The sequence below is a fragment of the Chiloscyllium plagiosum genome, unplaced genomic scaffold (genome assembly GCF_037043375.1).
Source record: "Chiloscyllium plagiosum isolate Xiang-an unplaced genomic scaffold, Cpla_swu_hap1 HiC_scaffold_14, whole genome shotgun sequence".
Lineage (NCBI taxonomy): Eukaryota > Metazoa > Chordata > Chondrichthyes > Orectolobiformes > Hemiscylliidae > Chiloscyllium > Chiloscyllium plagiosum.
In genome coordinates this window covers 13,375,727-13,395,358 of record NW_028270152.1, presented here as the reverse complement: position 1 = coordinate 13,395,358, position 19,632 = coordinate 13,375,727, and the positions used below count along the sequence as shown (strand labels likewise).

At 42.5% G+C, this 19,632-nt stretch overlaps 1 protein-coding gene and 1 pseudogene across 1 annotated transcript in view; both read left to right on the top strand.

Annotated features, from left to right (window-relative positions):
* Positions 1–5,087: 5,087 nt before the first annotated feature.
* slc25a20 (solute carrier family 25 member 20) overlaps positions 5,088–19,632 on the top strand; it is a 53,173-nt gene continuing 38,628 nt past the window's right edge. The window contains exons 1-2 of the mRNA XM_043707639.2: positions 5,088–5,254; positions 15,804–15,896. Coding sequence (XP_043563574.1) covers positions 5,132–5,254; positions 15,804–15,896 — 216 coding nt within the window. The 5' untranslated portion in view covers positions 5,088–5,131. The remainder of the gene's footprint in view (positions 5,255–15,803; positions 15,897–19,632) is intronic.
* Positions 11,819–12,831, top strand: LOC148147921 (syncytin-1-like; annotated as a pseudogene).

The following is a 19,632-nucleotide window of genomic DNA, read 5'->3' as shown; positions in this document are numbered from 1 at the left end:
CGGATACAGACCTCGTGGTCCAACTCATCCATGCCAACCAGATATCCTAAATTAATGTAGTCCTATTTGCCAGCATTTGACCAACACCCTCTAAATGCTTCCTATTCATACACCCAGCTAGATGCCTTTTAAATGTGGTAATTGTACCAGCCTCCAGCTCTTCCTCTGGCAGCTCATTCCATACACACCACCACCCTCTGCATGAACAAGTTGGCCCTTAGGTCTGTCTTAAATCTTTCCCTTCTCACTCTACACCTATGCCCTCCAGTTCTGGATTCCCCCACCCGAGGGAAAAGACCTTGTCTACTTACTCTATCTGTGTCCCTCATGATTTCATAAATCTCTTTGAGGTTACCCCTCAGTCTCCAATGCTCCAGAAAAAGATATCCAGGCTAAAATTGTTTCATAACAGGTAATTTAAAGAAGCTCAGATTTAGGAATGACTGGGACCAATGTCTTTTTATGCTGTAATAATAACACAAATGCGCAAGAAATCAGAGTAGGCAGACCATTCAGCTCCCCAAGCCTACTCTGTCACTATTTAATGAGATAATGGCTGATATGATTCTGATCATAACCCCTCTTTCCTGCTTGATCTGCATAACCCTTGTTTCAAAATATGTGTTTAATGGCTGCCACACCTGAAGTGAAAACAAATTACAGCAAAGGTTGAGATCATGGGATGAAAGAAAGATGGCAATGTACTGATTCATTTCTCCAAGCATCCCCCTTTTGATAGAAAAAAAAATGCATACAATACTTTCAGCAGCTACAGATTACCCAAAATGCATGATCAAAGAAAAATGATCACTCATGAACAAAACTGAAAATTCTAGTCTGTCCCATCTTCATCAGTCTCTGTTAATGCATTTTACCTGTGCATGCATTTTATTTGTTTTCTCTAAGGCATTCAGGTATTTTGATAACATACAGTTGAGTTGTTGTCAATTTGTCTGGTATCTGTTCATTCCTGGGATGATGTTCTTTTCATTGAGTCATGAGATGGAAACAGACCCTTCAGTCCAACCAGTCCATGCTGAATATAATCCCAAACTGAATTAGTGTAACATGCCTGCTCCTGGCCCATATCCCTCTTATTCATGTACTTATCCAAATGTCTTTTAAACATTGTAATTGTACCCGAATCCACCACTTCCTGAGGAAAATCATTACACGAACCACCCTCTGCGTAAAGAATTCGCCTCTCATGCTTTTTTTAAGTCTCTCTCTTCTAACCTTAAAAATGTGTCCCCAGTCTTAAAATTCCCCATCAGAGGGAAAGGAAAACTACCATTAACTCTATTGATTCTTTATTATTTTATAAATTTCTATATGGTAGCCTCTCAACAATAACTTCCAAAGCATTTGGAACTGTTGTTACTAGTCTTTTGATTTGAGTAAAGCTGCTTCTTGTCTGTGCCTGAAGCATCTGTGTCTTTCTGACATTTCACATTCACCTGATGCTGTCCTTGAAGGAGCGTCACTCCAAAAGCTAGTGTGCTTCCAATTAAACCTGTAGGACTATAACCTGGTGTTGTGTGATTTTTAACTTTGTACAACCCAGTCCAACACCAGCATCTCCAAATCAGTCCTTCTGCAGTCATCATTCAAACAGTCAAAAGCCATTTATCACCTTGAGTCTTGACAATGCCAATCTATTTTGATTTGTCCTTTCCAGCAGCCATTTTTCTAAGATTGTTTTGTTTAATCCTAGCTGAACACTTGCGTGATTCACAATATTGCAGTTACAACACTGCTTTTCCTACACTGGACTTGCTTCCTCTTCTTTTGTGTTGTGTCTTCTTCATTATTTACAGGCTGACCTCTGGTTTTTCTCATTCTGCTAGCTGTTGTGCAGATATTTAAGTTTTGTTCAAATATGTTGTTCTCGATCAGCCTGAAATGTGTCTCAGTAAAATCTAAAGCCTCATCTGTTCTCCCATTTCTCTAGGTCACAATTGACAATCACATTGATAGCTTCCTTGAGAGTAAGTTTCTCTTCTCTCAGCAGCCAGACTGTCACAGTGGGATTCTATCTCTGATGAGATCATCTTTCAGTTGGCAAACTCACAAGATGAAGCTAGATGTGTCAGTGCCATCACATACTGATTCACAGTTTCCCTCCTGTCACAACTCACAGGTTAAAAGAATATGCACACCAGGCTTGCTTGCATTTACAAGAAAATAACTATTAATTGTAATCAAACTGCTTCCAGCCATTGGCAAAACAAATTGCTAACTTATGACTCTGTAACTTATGATTCGAGAACTTAACCCTGTTTTTAAAATAAAATCCCATACATCTTCAAAAATAGATAACACAAGACATAGCTCCTTAAAAGTGTAGTTGCAGGTCGACAGGATAGTGAAGAAGGTGTTTGGTATACTTTCCTTTATTGGTCAGAACATTGAGTACAGGAGTTGGTTCGGCCACTGTTGGAATATTGCGTGCAATTCTGGTCTCTGGGCCAGTTGCTGGCAGGTGAGACTAGATTGGGTTGGGATATCTGGTTGGCATGGATGGATTGGACCGATGGGTCTGTTTCCATGTTGTACATCTCTATGACTCAATGACAAGATTTAAATATTGTAGTTGCGGAAGAAAGAAAGTCAAAAAAGCACAGGTCTGACACCAATCCAGATTATGGACGTCAATGAATTGGTCTCTTTTGATTCCTTCGGACCCTTTGCTCATAACACAATGTCATGTGCATTTCAATTCTCAGTCTTTCATTCACTGGTTGAGAATTCAGCCCTTCAGTGTATCTTAAATTTTTTTTCTCCTTTTACAACAGGAAAGTTTCAGGGAGAGCAGCTAATAGACGAAAGCTGAGGGACAGTAGTTAGCTATGAAGGATTTTGTTATGCTTCTCTACACAGAAAAATAGAGAGCTGGCTGCTTTGTCTTTGCTCACTGGGCATTTTTTGCAGGATTCCTGCACAGAAGGTTTGCTAATTTTAGTTTTGCTCTTCTGATATCATGCCTCAAATAATATGTACAAGTCTTCCATTACTAATGTGAGAACAAGTTGGCAGCACAGGTGACGTGACTATGACAAAACAGCCAATAAACTATGTGTGATTACATTTCTCCAAACAACTCCACTGTCAATTAAAAATCTGTCAACCGGAAGGTGGGTAGGGGCGGGCTGCCTTAGAGTGGTCGGAAGGTGGGAGGGGCGGGGGCTTGCTGGGTCTGTATTGTCTGCACTTTTGTATGTAACGGTATTGTCTAATGTACAAATGTCATTGTCACTGTCTTGTCATATGTTGAACTGGGATTTGAGGTTTGTCCTCCTCTCCCTGTAAATTGGTTGAATGGTAGGGTTCGGGGCCTAGCTTTGCTGCTCCTCTCCCTTGTAAAATTGCTGTCTTTTGTGTACAGCTGTCAATGTTTTTTTTTTGTAAACTGTTTTGTAATTTGTTTAATAAAATAAAAATATATTAAAAATCTGTCCAACTTAGCCCTGAAAATATTAATTGTTCCAGTCTCCATTTTCTCTCTTCTTTGGGCATCATCCTTTCCTCTTACCCCCATTCTATAATTGTGAGGTTTTCTGCATCCCCAAATGCAACTCCTTTTCCTTTTGGCATTTCCTTCTACTCACCACCCTAAGACTTGGAATGCACTGTCAAGGAGTGTGGTGGAAGGAAGGTCAATTGAGACATTGAAAAAGGAATTAGATATGCATCAGGTTATGGTGAAAAAGTGGGGGAATTGACACTTGATGGAGATACAATGGACTGATTGCCTCCTTGTGTGCTGCAAAAATTCTGTGATTCTGAGATTCCCCCTTCTTCAAAGGCAACAAGAGAGTATTTTACAATGGAAGTGATTAAAGATCATGTTTTTGTTTGAATCACATCATAGTTTTTCTTTTAACTACAAAATGCCAATTTAAATGATGAAACTCAAAACATTTGGACAGATCTCCAAACTATCATAGGCAAAAAAACCTTCTGCATTAACTTGAGTTTCTCATGTGGTGAGAGATAGTGCAATCTTGTCCGCTCCACAGGTAAACCCTTAAATCCCTTCCTCATTATTCTTTTGGTCCAACTCTAGACTGTCACATGTCTTTTACTCATGCTTTCATTCAAAGCCATTTGTGAGCTATCTCCTTCTGCCAGTTGCGCAGGCTGCTGCTCAACTTGCTGAGTTTCTGTTTTACATTTCAGTGCGAAAAACAGTTTCACCCAGGCATGATAAGTACCATATAGTATAACTTAGATTAGGACTGTGAAAAGTTCTCAAAAGCAAAAATGTAACTCAACTCCATATGTTTCTATTCCAAAACTATTTCAGTGCTTAGAGTCATAGAGGTCATCGAGATGTACAGCATGGAAACAGGTCCTTCGATCCAACTCGTCCAGGCCGACCAGATATCCCAACCTAATCTCGTCTCAATTGCGAGCACTTGACCCATGTCCCCTTATACCCATCCAGAGGCCTTTTAAATGTTGCAATTGTACCAGCCTCCACCACTCTGGAGTCTTGTAGATTTGTGGTTGTTTGTCTTTAACCCAATTACCGTCATAAACTATGATATTGAAAGTATCAAAGGTCTCTCTCTATTTGTCTATTTGCACAGCCCTGGAGGTCTGTACAGAAAGTGCAATACACCTGACCTTTGTTTCATGGCTTAGCTGAATAATAAATGTCCTGATAACACAAACTCTGACCAATAGCTATCTTTCCCTCTATCATGTTGTAGTGAAAAGAGAAATTGAGAAATGCTTGAAAACTAAAAACAGTTATATGGCTATAGCATAAATCTTCATAATATTTTAGTAGGATCTCGAATCCAAACTACAGTATTTATTCTGAATTGTCCCTAAAAATACTTTATTTTGGAATTGCTAAAACATATCAAGACATTACCAAGAAAAATAAACAAGCTTATTATTAATTATGCCTTCTTAAAAATAGCATAATCTTCATGGATCATTTGAAAGAGGGGGAAATATAATTCATGGGTAATTTGCACAGCCTTGTGCTACTCTATCCGGGGGTGGTATTTGGCGGATGCACTGCTGTCGTGGTTGAGCGGCTGGTGCAACCGGGAAAGGTGTCCGGGGCGGTCCGCTCTGGGGCAAAGGTCGGCGCTCGGTGACCGGACTCTTCGGAAACATGTCGGCGGAGGAGAAGCAGCCCCGGTCGCCGCAGGCGATCAACCCCGTCAAGAATTTCTTCGCCGGGGGTTTTGGCGGGATGTGCCTGGTGTTTACTGGGCACCCGCTGGACACCATTAAGGTGAGGGGAATGGCTGGGTGCGGGGCTGGTGGTGGGGAGGGGGCTCCAAGGCACGGCCCTTGAGCTGCACCCACTCCCCTGAACACAGGTGAAGCTGCCCCAAGTAAAAAAAAACAACCTGAGGGTGAGGCTGTGTCAACCTGAATAACTAATGCAACACCAAAATCATTGCAATTTGCAGGTAATTGTGTTTGCATATTATACGTACAGGTCCACAGATCCCTGAAAGTGGTAACAGATGGATGAGGAAGTAAGGACTTTTAGATGCCGGAGAATCAGAGTGGAAAAGCGTGGCACTGGAAAAAGCACAGCAGATCACGCAGCGTCCGAGGAGCAGGAGAGTCAACGTTTCGGGCATAAGGTCTTCATCAGGAATATGAAGGGTTTATGCCAGAAATGTTGATTCTCCTGCACCGCAGATGCTGCCTTTTCCAAGAAAATGTATAGCACGTTTGCATTCAGTGGATGGGCATTGAATGTCAAAGTTGGCAAGTTACGGCTGAACAAAACTTTATTCAGGCTACATTTGCAACATTGTGTGCAGATCTGGTTGCCACACTACCCGAAGGACATGGATGTTTTGCAGAGGGTGCAGCGAAGGTTTACCAGAATGTTGTCTGGTCTGGTGGGTTTTAGTTATGTGGAGAGTCATAAAGATGTACAGCATGGAAACAGACCCTTCGGTCCAACCTGTCCATGCTGACCAGATATCCCAACCCAATCTAGTCCCACCTGCCAGCACCCGACCCATATCCCTCCAAACCCTTCCCATATACCCATCCAAATGCCTCTTAAATGTTGCAATTGTACCAGTCTCCACCACATCTTCTGGCAGCACATTCCATACATGTACCACCCTCTGCGTGAAAACATTGCCCCTTGGGTCTCTTTTATATTTTTCCCCTCTCACCCTAAACCTATGTCCTCTCGTTCTGGACTCCCCGACCCCAGGGAAAAGACTTTGTCTATTTATCCTATCCGTGCCCCTCATAATTTTGTAAACCTCTGTTGTTGTGGTTTTGTTCGTCGATCTGGGAATTTGTTTTGCAGACGTTTCGTCCCCTGTCTAAGTGACATCCTCAGTGCTTGGGACCCTCCTGTGAAGCGCTTCTGTGATGTTTCCTCTGGCATTTATAGCGATTTGTATCTGCCGCTTCCGGTTGTCAGTTCCAGCTGTCCGCTGCAGTGGCTGGTATGTTGGGTCCAGGTCGATGAGCTTATTCATTGAATCTGTAGATGAGTGCCATGCCTCTCGGAATTCCCTGGCTGTTCTCTGTTTGGCTTATCCTATAATAGTAGTGTTGTCCCAGTCGAACTCATGTTGCTTGTCATCTGAGTGTGTAGCTACTAAGGATAGCTGGTCATGTCGTTTCCTGGCTAGTTGGTGTTCATGGATGCGGATCATTAGCTGTCTTCCTGTTTGTCCTATGTAATGTTTTGTGCAGTCCTTGCATGGGATTTTGTACACTACATTGGTTTTGCTCATGCTGGGTATCGGGTCCTTTGTCCTGGTGAGTTGTCTGAGAGTGGCTGTTGGTTTGTGTGCTGTTATGAGTCCGAGTGGTCGCAGTAGTCTGGCTGTCAGTTCTGAAATGCTTTTGATGTATGGTAGTGTGGCTAATCCTTTGGGTTGTGGCATGTCCTCATTCTGTTGTCTTTCCCTTAGGCATCTGTTTTTGGCTAATACTTTGTGTAGGTGTTCTTCTTCCCCTCTTTGCAGTTCTGGTATACTGCAGTGTGTTGTGGCCCTTTTGAACAGTGTCTTGATGCAACTTCTTTTGTGTGTGTTGGGGTGGTTGCTTTCGTAGTTTAGGACTTGGTCTGTGTGTGTGGCTTGTAAACCTCCTATAAGGTCACCCCCTCAGCCTCCGACGCTCCAAGGAAAACAGCCCCAGCCTGTTCAGTCTCTTCCGATAGCTCAAATCCTCCAACCCTGGCAACATTCTTGTAAATCTTTTCTGAACCCTTTCAAGTTTCACAACATCTTTTCTGATAGGATGGAGACAGAATTGCACAAATTATTCCAACAGTAGCCTTACCAATGTCCTGTACAGCTGCAACATGACCTCCTAACTCCTGTACTCAATACTCTGACCAATAAAGGAAAGCATACCAAACGCCTTCTCCACTATCCTATCTACCTGCGACTCCACTTTCAAGGAGCTGTGAACCTGCACTCCAAGGTCTCGTTGTTCAGCAACACTCCTTAGGACCTTACCATTAAGTGTATAAGTCCTGCTAAGATTTGTTTTCCCAAAATGCAGCACCTCGCATTTATCTGAATTAAACTCCATCTGCCACTTCTCAGCCCATTGGCCCATTTGGTCCAAATCCTGTTGTAATCTGAGGTAACCCTCTTCGCTGTCCACTACACCTCCAATTTTGGTGTCATCTGCAAACTTACTAACTGCACCTCTTATGCTCGCATCCAAATCATTTATGTAAATGACATCAAGTAGAGGACCCAGCACCAATCCTTGTGGCACTCCACTGGTCACAGGCCTCCAGTCTGAAAAACAACCCTCTGCCACCACCCTCTTGTGGGAGATTAGAAATGTTGTTTTTGCAGATGGGTGAGGGGGTGTAGGGTATTTGCTGCAGGAATTGCCGCGGGACGGGGCGCACCGAAATGACCAGGTAACTCTGTTCACAGACCAAGGTAAGAAAAGAGACCTTTAAGTATTGCCTTGGTGGTCGGGCGTACGAAAGTACGGGGAATTGGCGATGTATAAAATTAAACATATGTCCCTGGAAAACAGCCCGTGTCAGAAGGGCTAGTAGCTGAAGGGCTACAGAGGGTGCACTTCGTAACTAACTTATGGCCAGACGTCCAGAAAAATATTCAAAAGCTAGAGGAGTTGTTGTGGGAAGCTCAAAGTGTCTGTGAGACATGGTGTGTGTGTGTGTGTGTGTGTGTGTGAGAGAGAGAAAAGAGCTGTACAGCAAGTAGAAAGTTTAGCCCTTTGTGATTTGGTTTGAATGCACATTTATTTATTGGTGATTGAATGTTTGTGCTTTGAACCCTGGAGCTTGAGATTCGGGACTGTTTTGAATCTGATTTCTATGATGGAAATTTTAACATGATTTCTTTTAAGGTTAAGGTTTTTACAGATTATGAAATAAAATGTTAACTCCTGTTCTTTTTACAGGTCATGACTGCCTTACTATCAGTTTCTAACTAATCTCTTTTATCCTTACATAAAAGTGATTTATGGAGAACAGTTGAAGTCTCAAAAAGCATATAAATGGTCAGATTAATCGGACGAGTAAGGTGTCTAGTCAGGACCCTGAAGGGGGTGTGGAAGAAGGTGACACCGGATCTGGTTAAGATGAATTAAATTAGCAACAATGGGAGGCACGGGGAGTTGCCTGTGTAATGATCAATCTGTAAATAACGTTAAAGGGGGATACATCCCGCCCAACAGTTCTTTGGGGAGAATGTTGGGTAATTGGGAACACAACTCCCGGACGCGGGAGAAAGATAAAGCTACAATGATAAACTATTGTTGTTTCGTTTGGACTAGAGAAAGAATTAAGCTGCCTGATATTTTTTTTTGCTCGAATATGGGTCCGATGAGGATTGGTTGTGTCAAGATCTTAATATATATGTCAATCGAAAAGAACCGTACAGTCAAAAAGAGTCCGATTTATGCGGCTTGTTGCATAGGGAGTGCGGGAGTAAAATTATGTCCCATGAACACGGAGGAATCAGGGAAAAAAAATGGATAAGGGAAGCCACAATGGGATCCCTTAACATGTTCACTGCCCCCATATACTACTCCCCGGAACGAGTCTACAGCTCCCGAAGTAGAACCGAGTCCAGACACAAAGGGGAACGGATTCTGAACTAAAAGATGCAGAACCTAGGGGGCTCAGAATCACTCGAGCCACCACACATAAAGGAGGGGCAGAGATAATGGAAAATGTAAAATTATGTCCCTTACGGGAGGTTCCGATTGGGGAAGGTACAATCGGATATGTAAACGCTCCCTTAACTAGCAGTCAAGTTAGGGTCTTTAAAAGGAAATGAAAAGTTTAATAGAGGATCCGGTTGGACTAGCCGAACAAATTAGAGCAATTCCTAGGGCCTAATTTATATACCTGGGGAGAACTGATGGCAATTTTAGGAACGTTATTTTCAGGGGAAGAACGAGGTATGATTAAGAGAGGGAATGGGAAAAGAAGCACCCAGTTGGGGAAGAAGGGGCCCCAGCAGAACAGAAATTCCCAAATGTCGACCCTCATTGGGAAAATAATGAGAGAAGATAGGGAATCAATGCGGGATCTACGAGAAATGGTAATATTAGGAATTAAAGAGGTGGCACCTAGATCACAAAACTTTGTTAAGGCCTTTGAAGTACGACAACAGAAGGATGAAACCCCTTCTGCATTTTTTAAAAGGCTCAAGGAGGCCACAAGGAAGTATTTGGGAATGGATCCCGATAATCCAATAGCACAGGGAGTCTTAAATGTCCAGTTTGTAACTAAATCATGGCCAGACATACAAAAGAAATTACAGAAATTAGTGAAAGACAGATGGAAGAACTGTTATGTGAGGCACAGAAAGTGTATGTGAAAAGGGAAGATGAGTAGCAGAAACAGAAAGCCAAAATGATGGTGGCGGCAGTAGAAGAAATAACAAAAAAGAGACTGGCATCAGGGGATAACAGGAAGGGTAGGGGAGGACACCAAAGACAAGGTCAGATACGTGGGAAAGGAGGCAACAGGCAGGGTGTTACCATTGCGGGAAAGTGGGGCATTTTAAACGGGGATGCCCGGAATTAGCACGAGAAAGGGAAGCCGTTTCCCTCATGACCTTAGATGAAAATTAGGGGAGTCAGGGATTCCTTCCTCCTGAGACCCTCTGAGAACCCTTGATAAATTTAAAGGTGGGACCTGAAGGGGAGGAGGCAGTACTTTTGGTGGACACGGGAGCGGCATGGTCATCCCTAAGTTTTAGACCTACCGCCGTTAAATTGACTGAGGAGTATCTTAAAGTTTCCGGAGTGAAAGGAGAAGAATTCTTGGTGCCTATTTTTGAACCAACCCTAATTAGAAGAAATGATGAGGAAGTGTTAGGACAATTACTATATATTCCTGACATTGGAAGTAATCTATTAGGTAAGGATTTGATTATATTGCTGGGCTTAAAAATTGGGGTGGAGGATAGTGCAATAACTGTAACGATGGCTAAGACAACCCAAGGAAGATGGATCCTCCCGGATGTTATTAAGGGAGTTATTAAGTAAACCAGTCATGAGAAACATCCTAACCACCTTGCACCAAGGCAGTCACTGGGGCTCCCAAGCTATGTGTGACATAGTGTTAAGGAAGTAGGAATGTAAAGGGATATACACATTAACCAAGCAGGTATGCACAGGATGCCCGACTTGCCTAAAGATTAATAAGAAAGTAACGAGAGGGGGGGGCCAAGTGGTGGAAGAAACCCTGGGGTAAGACCTTTTCAAAGAATACAGGTAGATTACACAGAATTACCCACAGTAGGGAAACAAAAGTACTTATTAGGCCTAATGGATCACCTAACTGGGTGGGTGGAGGTATTTCCAATGTTCTCAGCTACTTCGAAGGGAGTAGTGAAAACTCTTTTAGAACATATAATTCCTCGATATGGAGTGGTGGAAAGTATAGATTCAGACCAAGGTAGCCATTTTACCTCTAAGATCCTACAAGAAGTAATGGCGGAATTAGAGATCTCTTGGGAATTCCACACTCCTTGGCACCCGCCTTCCTCTGGACGGGTGGAACGAATGAATCAAACCTTAAAGAAGCAATTGTCGAAGCTAGTCCTCGACACTCTCGATTACCATGGACAAAATGTTTACCTATTGCGTTGCTATGCATTAGGACTGCGCCTAGACATGATGTAGGCTTCTCTCCTTATGAGATGATGTTTGGATTACCTTTCTTGGGTGGAAGAGGGGAATTACCAACTGTAGAATTCAATGATAAGTTTTAAAGAACTATATTGTCGCGCTCGGCTCTTCTTTGTCTGTCCTTAGGAAGAAGGGTCTGTTGACCCAGACACCTCCACTCGAGTTTGCAGTACATCGGATACGACCGGGTGATTGGGTCCTGATAAAGACCTGGAAAGATACCAAACTGCACCCAAGCTGGGAGGGACCGTTCCTAACCCTCCTGATTACTGAAACAGCCATCCGAACTGCTGAAAAAGGGTGGAGTCATCACACTCGTGTTAAGGGCCTGGTGGATGCTCCTTCCCCTTCGGCAGAGTGGAAAGCACATCCGACAGATAACCCTCTGAAAATCAAGCTGAGCAAAATAAAATGGACTGAGATAGGAGACTATTAAGTATTGGTTAAAAAACTGTATCCCAAAACAATTGTAAGTGTTGCATGGACTCACTCCTCCCTGGTATTTCAAGAGTTAGGGAATAGACAGATAGGGTTGTGAGCTGAAATGAGTGGTCAGCTTTATATTGTCACGATCATATTGGTGCTAGCTGCCAAAGGGGGGTGGGAAAAATCATTTTACCGCTTTATGTCAGAATTATGCAAAACTAAAGGGGCATACTGACTGTTGGGTATGTGCTGAGATCCCACACCATGGGGAATCCGGAATTCCTCTCACGGTAATACCACTTACCAAAAGAGAAATGTATGATGTACAACAATTTGACTCGGGCTCAAATGATACAACTTGGAGATTTGAAAGGGGTAATTATAACTTTGCGGGATGGTTCCCTCGACCAGCCCCGAAAACTCTGGGTGCTATCGATGGCCTGAGAGTTTCCCCACCAAAAGGAGCAGTAAATCACTTATTTCTGTAATCAGAATGATACCGCACCCTTCCGATTAGGAAAATCATCTTGTGTCTACACCAGCCAAGCCACTGCCACGACCATTCCCTGAATATTAAATGGGACATATTGGGTGTGTGGCTTAGAGGCCTACCCATTTATCCCCGGCGAGAAGTACGTTTGGAGTGGCGGATGTAACGGGAATGGGTGCTGGGACCATCCAGTTCAGACGCTACCTCAAAACCAGAAAGGCTGGAGTGGCTGCTGCTACCTTGCCTATATAATTCCCCACTTGAGGCTGTTAAAGAGAGCCCCAAAAATACCTCGGAATAAACAGGGAGGAAGGCGAGTAACCCGGAAAGTAACCGAAGGAGATCGCCTCCTCTGGACTTTGATACCTATGTATGAGACCGCTCGAGTAGGAGTAGAAATACAAAAGTTGGCGGCTTCCCTGGAAGAGTTGGCCAACAATACTGCTGATGCGTTGGCCGAAACCCAATCCCAAGTAGCAGCCATAACGACCGAAATGATTGCAACTAGGCTAACGACCCTTCAGAACAGGATGGCTCTGGACTATATGCTAGCAGAGAAGGGTGGTACCTGTGCACTAATTGGAGAGGAATGTTGTACATACATACCTGAGGTCTCCTCTAACATTACTGATATCTCCAAACATGTGTGAGACAAAATCGCCAAGATAAGGGAAGCTGGTAATCGGTACCGGAACGAAAAAGGATGGGAATGGGGGAATTGGGGATTGACTGGTTGGGAAAGGTGGTTAGTCAATCTAGCTATCTATGGATTATTGATATTAGTGGGTCTGGTGGTAGGGTTCAATATCCTAAAATGGGTAATGAGCCGACTGATGATATCCCTTGGGGAAGGAACCCAAATAAATCATCAGATGCTTTTACAATCAGCAGGTGATATGCAACAAAGAGAAAGTCACAGAATGTTTCTAGAGTTCGAGGGACGAACAACACAAATGTAAAATGTAAGATTGTGAACCTCATCGCCAAAAGGCGTAAGAGGGCAGAACAAAAGAAAATGAATTAAAGGAGACTTAATAAGTGCAAAAAACAGTTAGAGAGAAAAAGAAAAAGGGGGAATTGTGGGATATTAGAAATGTTGTTTTTGCAGATGGGTGAGGGGGTGTTGTGGGGGGAGTGGAAGGGAACGGGAACATTATACAAACGGTCACGGAATTCTTGTAGCATACTTAAGGCTAAGACTTTAATGAATATAGATGGTCTTTTAAAGAAAATAGTTTTAAGTTAGGAAATAACTATGAAGGGGAGTTGGAGGTGACCACAAAAAGAAGCAGCAAGGGCATTTCACAATAAAGCTTATAGTATGATAAGAGAAACTGGATAAAAGAACAAGCTGTAACAAACAAGGAACAAAGAATGCAGACATACAAGGACAGCAGGATGGTCAGATAAGAAAATAACTAGAGAGAAAAAAACAAGTGAGGTAATTGGCTTATGATAGGATGGGAAAAGGGAGGCGTGATTCTGCAACTTGTAAATGAATAAGAATGTTAATATGCTCTGTTTTCACGTGCATTTCTGCTTGATTGCAGAAGCGTCCGGTGCTTGCAAGCCTGTTAAAAATAGTTCTTGTTTCCAAGGCTTTGTCTCAGGCTGATTGATTTGTGAGTGAGTTCTGTTTCTCACACCCTGTCTTCTACCTTTGAGCCAGTTCTGTATCCAAATGGCTAGTTCTCCCTGTATTCCATGAGATCTAACCTTGCTAATCAGTCTCCCATGGGAAACCTTGTCGAACGTCTTACTGAAGTCTATATAAATCACATCTACTAAACTCAGACTGTTTTCACTGGAAAGACAGAGACTGAGGGTTGACTTGATAGATGTCTACAAAATTATGAGAGGTCTCCATAGGGTGTATAGTCAGATGCTTTTCCCCAGGGTGAAAAGGTCAATGACTAGAAGGTACAGGTTCAAGTTGAGGTGGGAAAGTTTAGGGGAGAAGTGCGGTGAAAATTTTTCACACCGTGGATGGTAGGTGCTGGTAATGCACTGCCAGTAGAAGTGGTGAAAGCAGGCATGTTAGTAATCTTTAAGGCATTTCTTGATAAACACATGAATATGAGATGAACAGAGGGTTGGAAACTGAGCATGGGCAATAAGTAATCCAAGTAAGGATGAGGAATTGGCAAATGCCTCATTCCATTTAACTCCAATGGTATATACTTCCATGCTTTTCTCAGGTGTGTTAGCGCCTATGCAGTAATGCTGATCTTCTCAAATCCATACTTTTGTTTATAAGGTTCTACTTTCTGCACTCTTAACTCATACCAAGTCCTGGTCTGAGAGTGGTTCAGTTTAAAGTTCTTAATCTTGTTTTAAATCCCTCTAAGATCCCATTTTTACAAATTTCTGTAATTGCCACTCCCAGAAATGCTTCATTCCTCCCGTTTTGGCTGTCTCTGTTTGCCGATTTTTGGAACGCATAAGAGGCCAGAATTGGCAAAATTTAGACTTCTTCCAGGTTCTGGTGTTGTAAAGCAAGAACTTCCAGCAGTCAGGTAAAACCAGATAATGGAGGGACTTGAATGTATGGACAAGAACATTAAATTTAATGGATTAGTGGATGAGGAACCAAGATTAAGGATAACATTTCAAAAATGAAGAAATAGCTCTTGATTTAAGACTGGGAGATTGTAGGACTGAAACGTCTGCACAAGCTTGCAAATTATATGTTTTAGTCCTTTGTTGCTCAACCATGTGTACTGTTGTATTATGGTGTTTCCAAAAAGTAAGAATTTAAGAAAATTCCTATTTTCTTCCCTGCCACACCATTGGAAATACAGCAGTTTTTGGCTTGGGCAATTTTTGTGCATCTTTCAGAGTGAAAAACGTAATTAATTGCAAATCCATTCCAACTTAAGAATCAGAAGCGAGTACAGACGAGGTCAAGTGGACTACCAAGCTCCCTCTTCATCTCCGGTTTGAAAAGAGTCTCTTTGTAACCTTAAACCTGTATACTGTGTATGTTTGTCTCAATGCCTTGTTGAGAATGAAGTCCTTTTGATATTTTCTCTTCTCCCACATTGTATCATTGTTAACTTCATTGATCAAGAGCACATGTAAGATGGGGTTAAAATTAATTTTCTCAATTTGATGTTGGATAGTTACGTGGTGGTATTTTCTAACACCAAGGAGCATGCACAGTATGCTGTAGAAAGCTGCTTGTACATGAGGTAGTGAATAAGATTTGTTGAAATCTTGCAATCATGTGCCTGTTTTCCATGGGTTGGGGTGGGGGAAGCGGGCGCCAGGAGGATTAGGGGAAGGATGGAGGTAGGGGGAGAGAGAATGGGATCTGGGAGATGGGTGAGGGTTGATCAGAATCCTGAGGAGAATCAGAGGAGTGGATGGGGTGGAGAGAAGACTGCTGGGGAGGAGAACATTTGGGGGTGTGAGAATGAGAGAAGCCCCTTTAATTTTCTCTCCCTCCATCCCTGATATCTTTTTTTTCTGCCAAACCCCATTTAAGCGTTGCACCTGCTCTTTGCATGTGCTACACATTACGCAATTGCATAGCGGGTCTGAAACACAATGTGTGTACATTTCCAAGTGAGTATGCCAGCTCAGTTGCCCTGCACTTTTGGTGTCAGCAAATACTGCCAAGGAACATTTTTTATTTTTATTGAGTTTTTGCCTTATTTTGATCAGCTGAATTTGTAAAATTACTGAAAGTGTTTCTAAATAGAAAGCTAATCACTGTCTTATGGTACATCATGTTTAGGTTCGGTTACAGACGCAACCAAAGCCTCTTCCTGGCCAAGCTCCCATGTTCAAAGGAACTATTGACTGCTTCTACAAAACACTAGTTCGAGAGGTAACAACTGCACTACTTGTTTAAAAAAAGATAATTTTGTAAATGTAAATAGTAAGTCATAAAATGCTTAGTAGATCATATAGCATCTGTTGAGAAAGAAGAAAAAGAATTCAGTTTCAAGTTAATACTCATTCATCAATACAGGAAAAAAAACTTGTAAAGTAACAGGTTTTAAACAAGAACAGAGGCAGGGAAGGAGGGAAGTGAAAAAGAGATATTGTTGGATTTATATAGCACCTCCCCTGACTTCAATGTTCCAAGCTGCTCAACGGTAAGAAGCACTTTTGAAGTGTAGTCACTGCTATTTTACAGGAAGCCTAGCAGCCTGTTTTTGTCCATCGAGCTCCCACAAACAACAGTGTAATAACTCCAACTCAATCTGTTTTTTGTGATATTGATTGAGGGATAAATATTGACCAGGGCAGCATGTACAACACCCTGGTCTTCAGAATAGTGTCGAATGATTCTTTTTTTACATTTACATTGGAGTACAGGCGGGGCTCCAATTTACTATCTTTGATATTAAAGTGTCAGTTCAGAACAAAACAGAGGTGCATGAGAATGTGGGAGGTAGAAGATTTTAAATGACAAAAGGGATGATGGTGAAAAGCAAAAAAAGAATGATACTGGGGCAAATCAAGAACAAAAGATAGGTCTGGATGGCAAGACCCAGAAAGAAATATTACCAACACCTGCTGTGTTTAAAGCAAAATGGTGATTATGATCTGAAATTGTTGAACTCAGTGTTGAAAATGGAAGATTGTAGGATGTTTAATTTAAAGAGAGATAGTCATAGGTAAGGTCCTAGGGAGTGTAGCTGAACAGAGAGACCTTGGAGTGCAGGTTCATAGCTCCTTGAAAGTGGAGTCACGAGTAGATAGGATAGTGAAGAAGGCGTTTGGTATGCTTTCCTTTATTGGTCAGAGTATTGAGTACAGGAGTTGGGAGGTCATGTTGCAGTTGTACAGGACATTGGTTAGGCCACTGTTGGAATATTGCGTGCAATTGGGTCTCCTTCCTATCGGAAAGATGTTGTGAAACTTGAAAGGGTTCAGAAAAGATTGACAAGGAAGTTGCCAGGGTTGGAGGATTTGAGCTACAGGGAGAGGCTGAACAGGCTGGGGCTGTTTTCCCTGGAGCGTCGGAGGCTGAAGGGTGACCTTATAGAGGTTTATAAAATTATGAGGGGCATGGATAGGATAAATAGACAAAGTCTTTACCCTGGGGTCGAGGAATCCAGAACTAGAGGGCATATGTTTAGGGTGAGAGGAGAAAGATATAAAAGAGACCTAAGGGGTATCGTTTTCATGCAGAGGGTGGTACATGTGTGGAATGAGCTGCCAGAGGAAGTGGTGGAGGCTGGTACAATTGCAACATTCAACAGACATTTGGATGGGTATATGAATAGGAAGGGTTTGGAGGGATATGGGCCAGGTGCTGGCAGATGGGACTAGATTGGGTTGGGATACCTGGCTGGTATGGATGGGTTGGACCGAAGGGTCTGTTTCCATTCTGTACACCTCTGACTCTATTTGTTGAACTTCATCGCTCAGAGTGGGATGCCAAGTAATTTAGAAGCTCTGGGTCACTCTTGTGTTCAGGAGAAAGTGAGGTCTGCAGATGCTGGAGATCAGAGCTGGAAATGTGTTGCTGGAAAAGCGCAGCAGGTCAGGCAGCATCCAGGGAACAGGAGAATCGACGTTTCGGGCATAAGCCCTTCTTCAGGAATCCTTCCTGAAGAAGGGCTTATGCCCGAAACGTCGATTCTCCTGTTCCCTGGATGCTGCCTGACCTGCTGCGCTTTTCCAGCAACACTTGTGTTCAACAAATCGATCACCAATCTGGATTTGGTCTCCTGTTATTTCACAGAAGCTGCTTTAATAAGTGGATGTGTCTGACTTGTAATCCTCTGGTTAAATAAAAACAACTTTAATGCTGTAAGATGCAACAAGAAGTAAAAGGACATTGGAATCTGAAACTCAAACAGAAGAAATACATAGCAGGCTTGCCACTGATTGTTGGGAAAAGACAAATATTAACATTTCAGATCTACCTTTCAGTTCTCAGGAACGGATTATCACACATGAACAGGATGCACATAAAAATATATAAGAATAAACTATGAAAGAATGGGTTGGAAGATAGGAGATCGTTAACGATTAAAGTATTAACAGTGTAAAACTAAAGGAGGAATGATGAGGGTCAGAGAAGACTTGTATAAGACTTAGTGAGTGTTTGGATAGTTCCAGCAGATTTAAGTTGGATAGGAGAAACATGAAAACCTTTCTGCACTGGCCAAATGTTTAGTGGAAGACCAAGGCAGGTCAGAATGGAGTAGCTGCAATTTGTTAAGCTGCAGAGTGTTGAAATGAACACATGTCCGTGACCGAGTTAAGTTGCACTGGCTGCGAGCTGGTGTACAGGCCAGGCTGTGAAAAAAATGCTCCATCCACAATTCCCATTATTCATCTTGTATGCACTTGGGCAGAGATGTGAGAAGTGGGCAGAAAAGAGGATACCCTCTCAACATTTAAGAAGTATTTAATGAGAACTTGAAATGCTATAGCATAAAAGGTGAGCCACAAGGGCTGTTGTGGCGCTGTGGTAATATCCCTATCTCTGAGCCAGAGTTTAAGTCCCACTTGCCCCAGAGGTATGTCATAGCATATCTGAACAGGTTACTCATCTATCCACCAAGTGCTGGAAAATGGGATTGGATAGGTCTTGATGAGTGTGGACTAACTACCAAAGGGCTTCTTCACGAGTGTATAGCTCATTGAGTTTGACAAGGGACAATCTGTCTTTTTTGCAGACTTCCAGTCATAGAAGAAATGTACCAAGAGGAGGGTAAGGCAACTATAGCTGACATGGGAAGTCAGGCACAGCATAAAAGCCAAAAAGCATACAATATGGTGAAGATTAGCAAGAAGTCAGAGGATTGCAAATCCTTTAAAAGCCAGCAGAGGATAATTAAAGGAGCAATAACCGGGCAGAAGATGAAATACAAAAGTAAGCTAGCTAGTAATATAAAGATTGCAAGGAGTTTTTTTTTAAGATATCTGAGAGCGGCAAGAGGTGACTCTGACTACTGGAAAATGAGGCTGGAGAAGTAGTAATGGGGAATGAAGGAATAGCGAAGAAACTGAATAGGTACTTTATATCAGTTTTCACAGTGGCAGACACCAGCAGCATAGCAGAATTTCAAGAGAGTCTACGGCTGATTAAAATGTAGTGCCATCACTAAGGAGAAGGTGCTGGGGAAGCTGAAAGGTCTGAACCAGATGGACCACACCTCAGAGTTCCGAAGGAGATAGCTGAGGAGATTGTGTGGAGGCATTGGTGGTGATCTTTCAGGAATCATTGGAGTCAGAGAGGGTCCTGGAGGACTGGTAAATGGCTAATGTACCATTTCTGTTTAAGAAGGGAGGGGGACAGAAGACAGGAAACTGTAGCTGGTCATGGCAAATATTTTTAGAGTTCATCACTAAGAATGAGATTGTAGAGTACTTGAAAGTGTATGGTAAAATAGGGCTGAGTCAGCATGACTTGGTCAAGGGGAAGTCATTCCTGATAATTCTGTTAGAATTCTTTGAGATGTAATGAGCCAGTTAGACAAAGTAGAGCCAGTGGATGGATGTGATCTCTTTGGATTTCCAGAAGGCCTTTGCCAAGTTGCTGCACAGGAAGCTGTTATATAATACCGATGGTCAAGATTAGAGTGGTCCTGGAAAAGCAC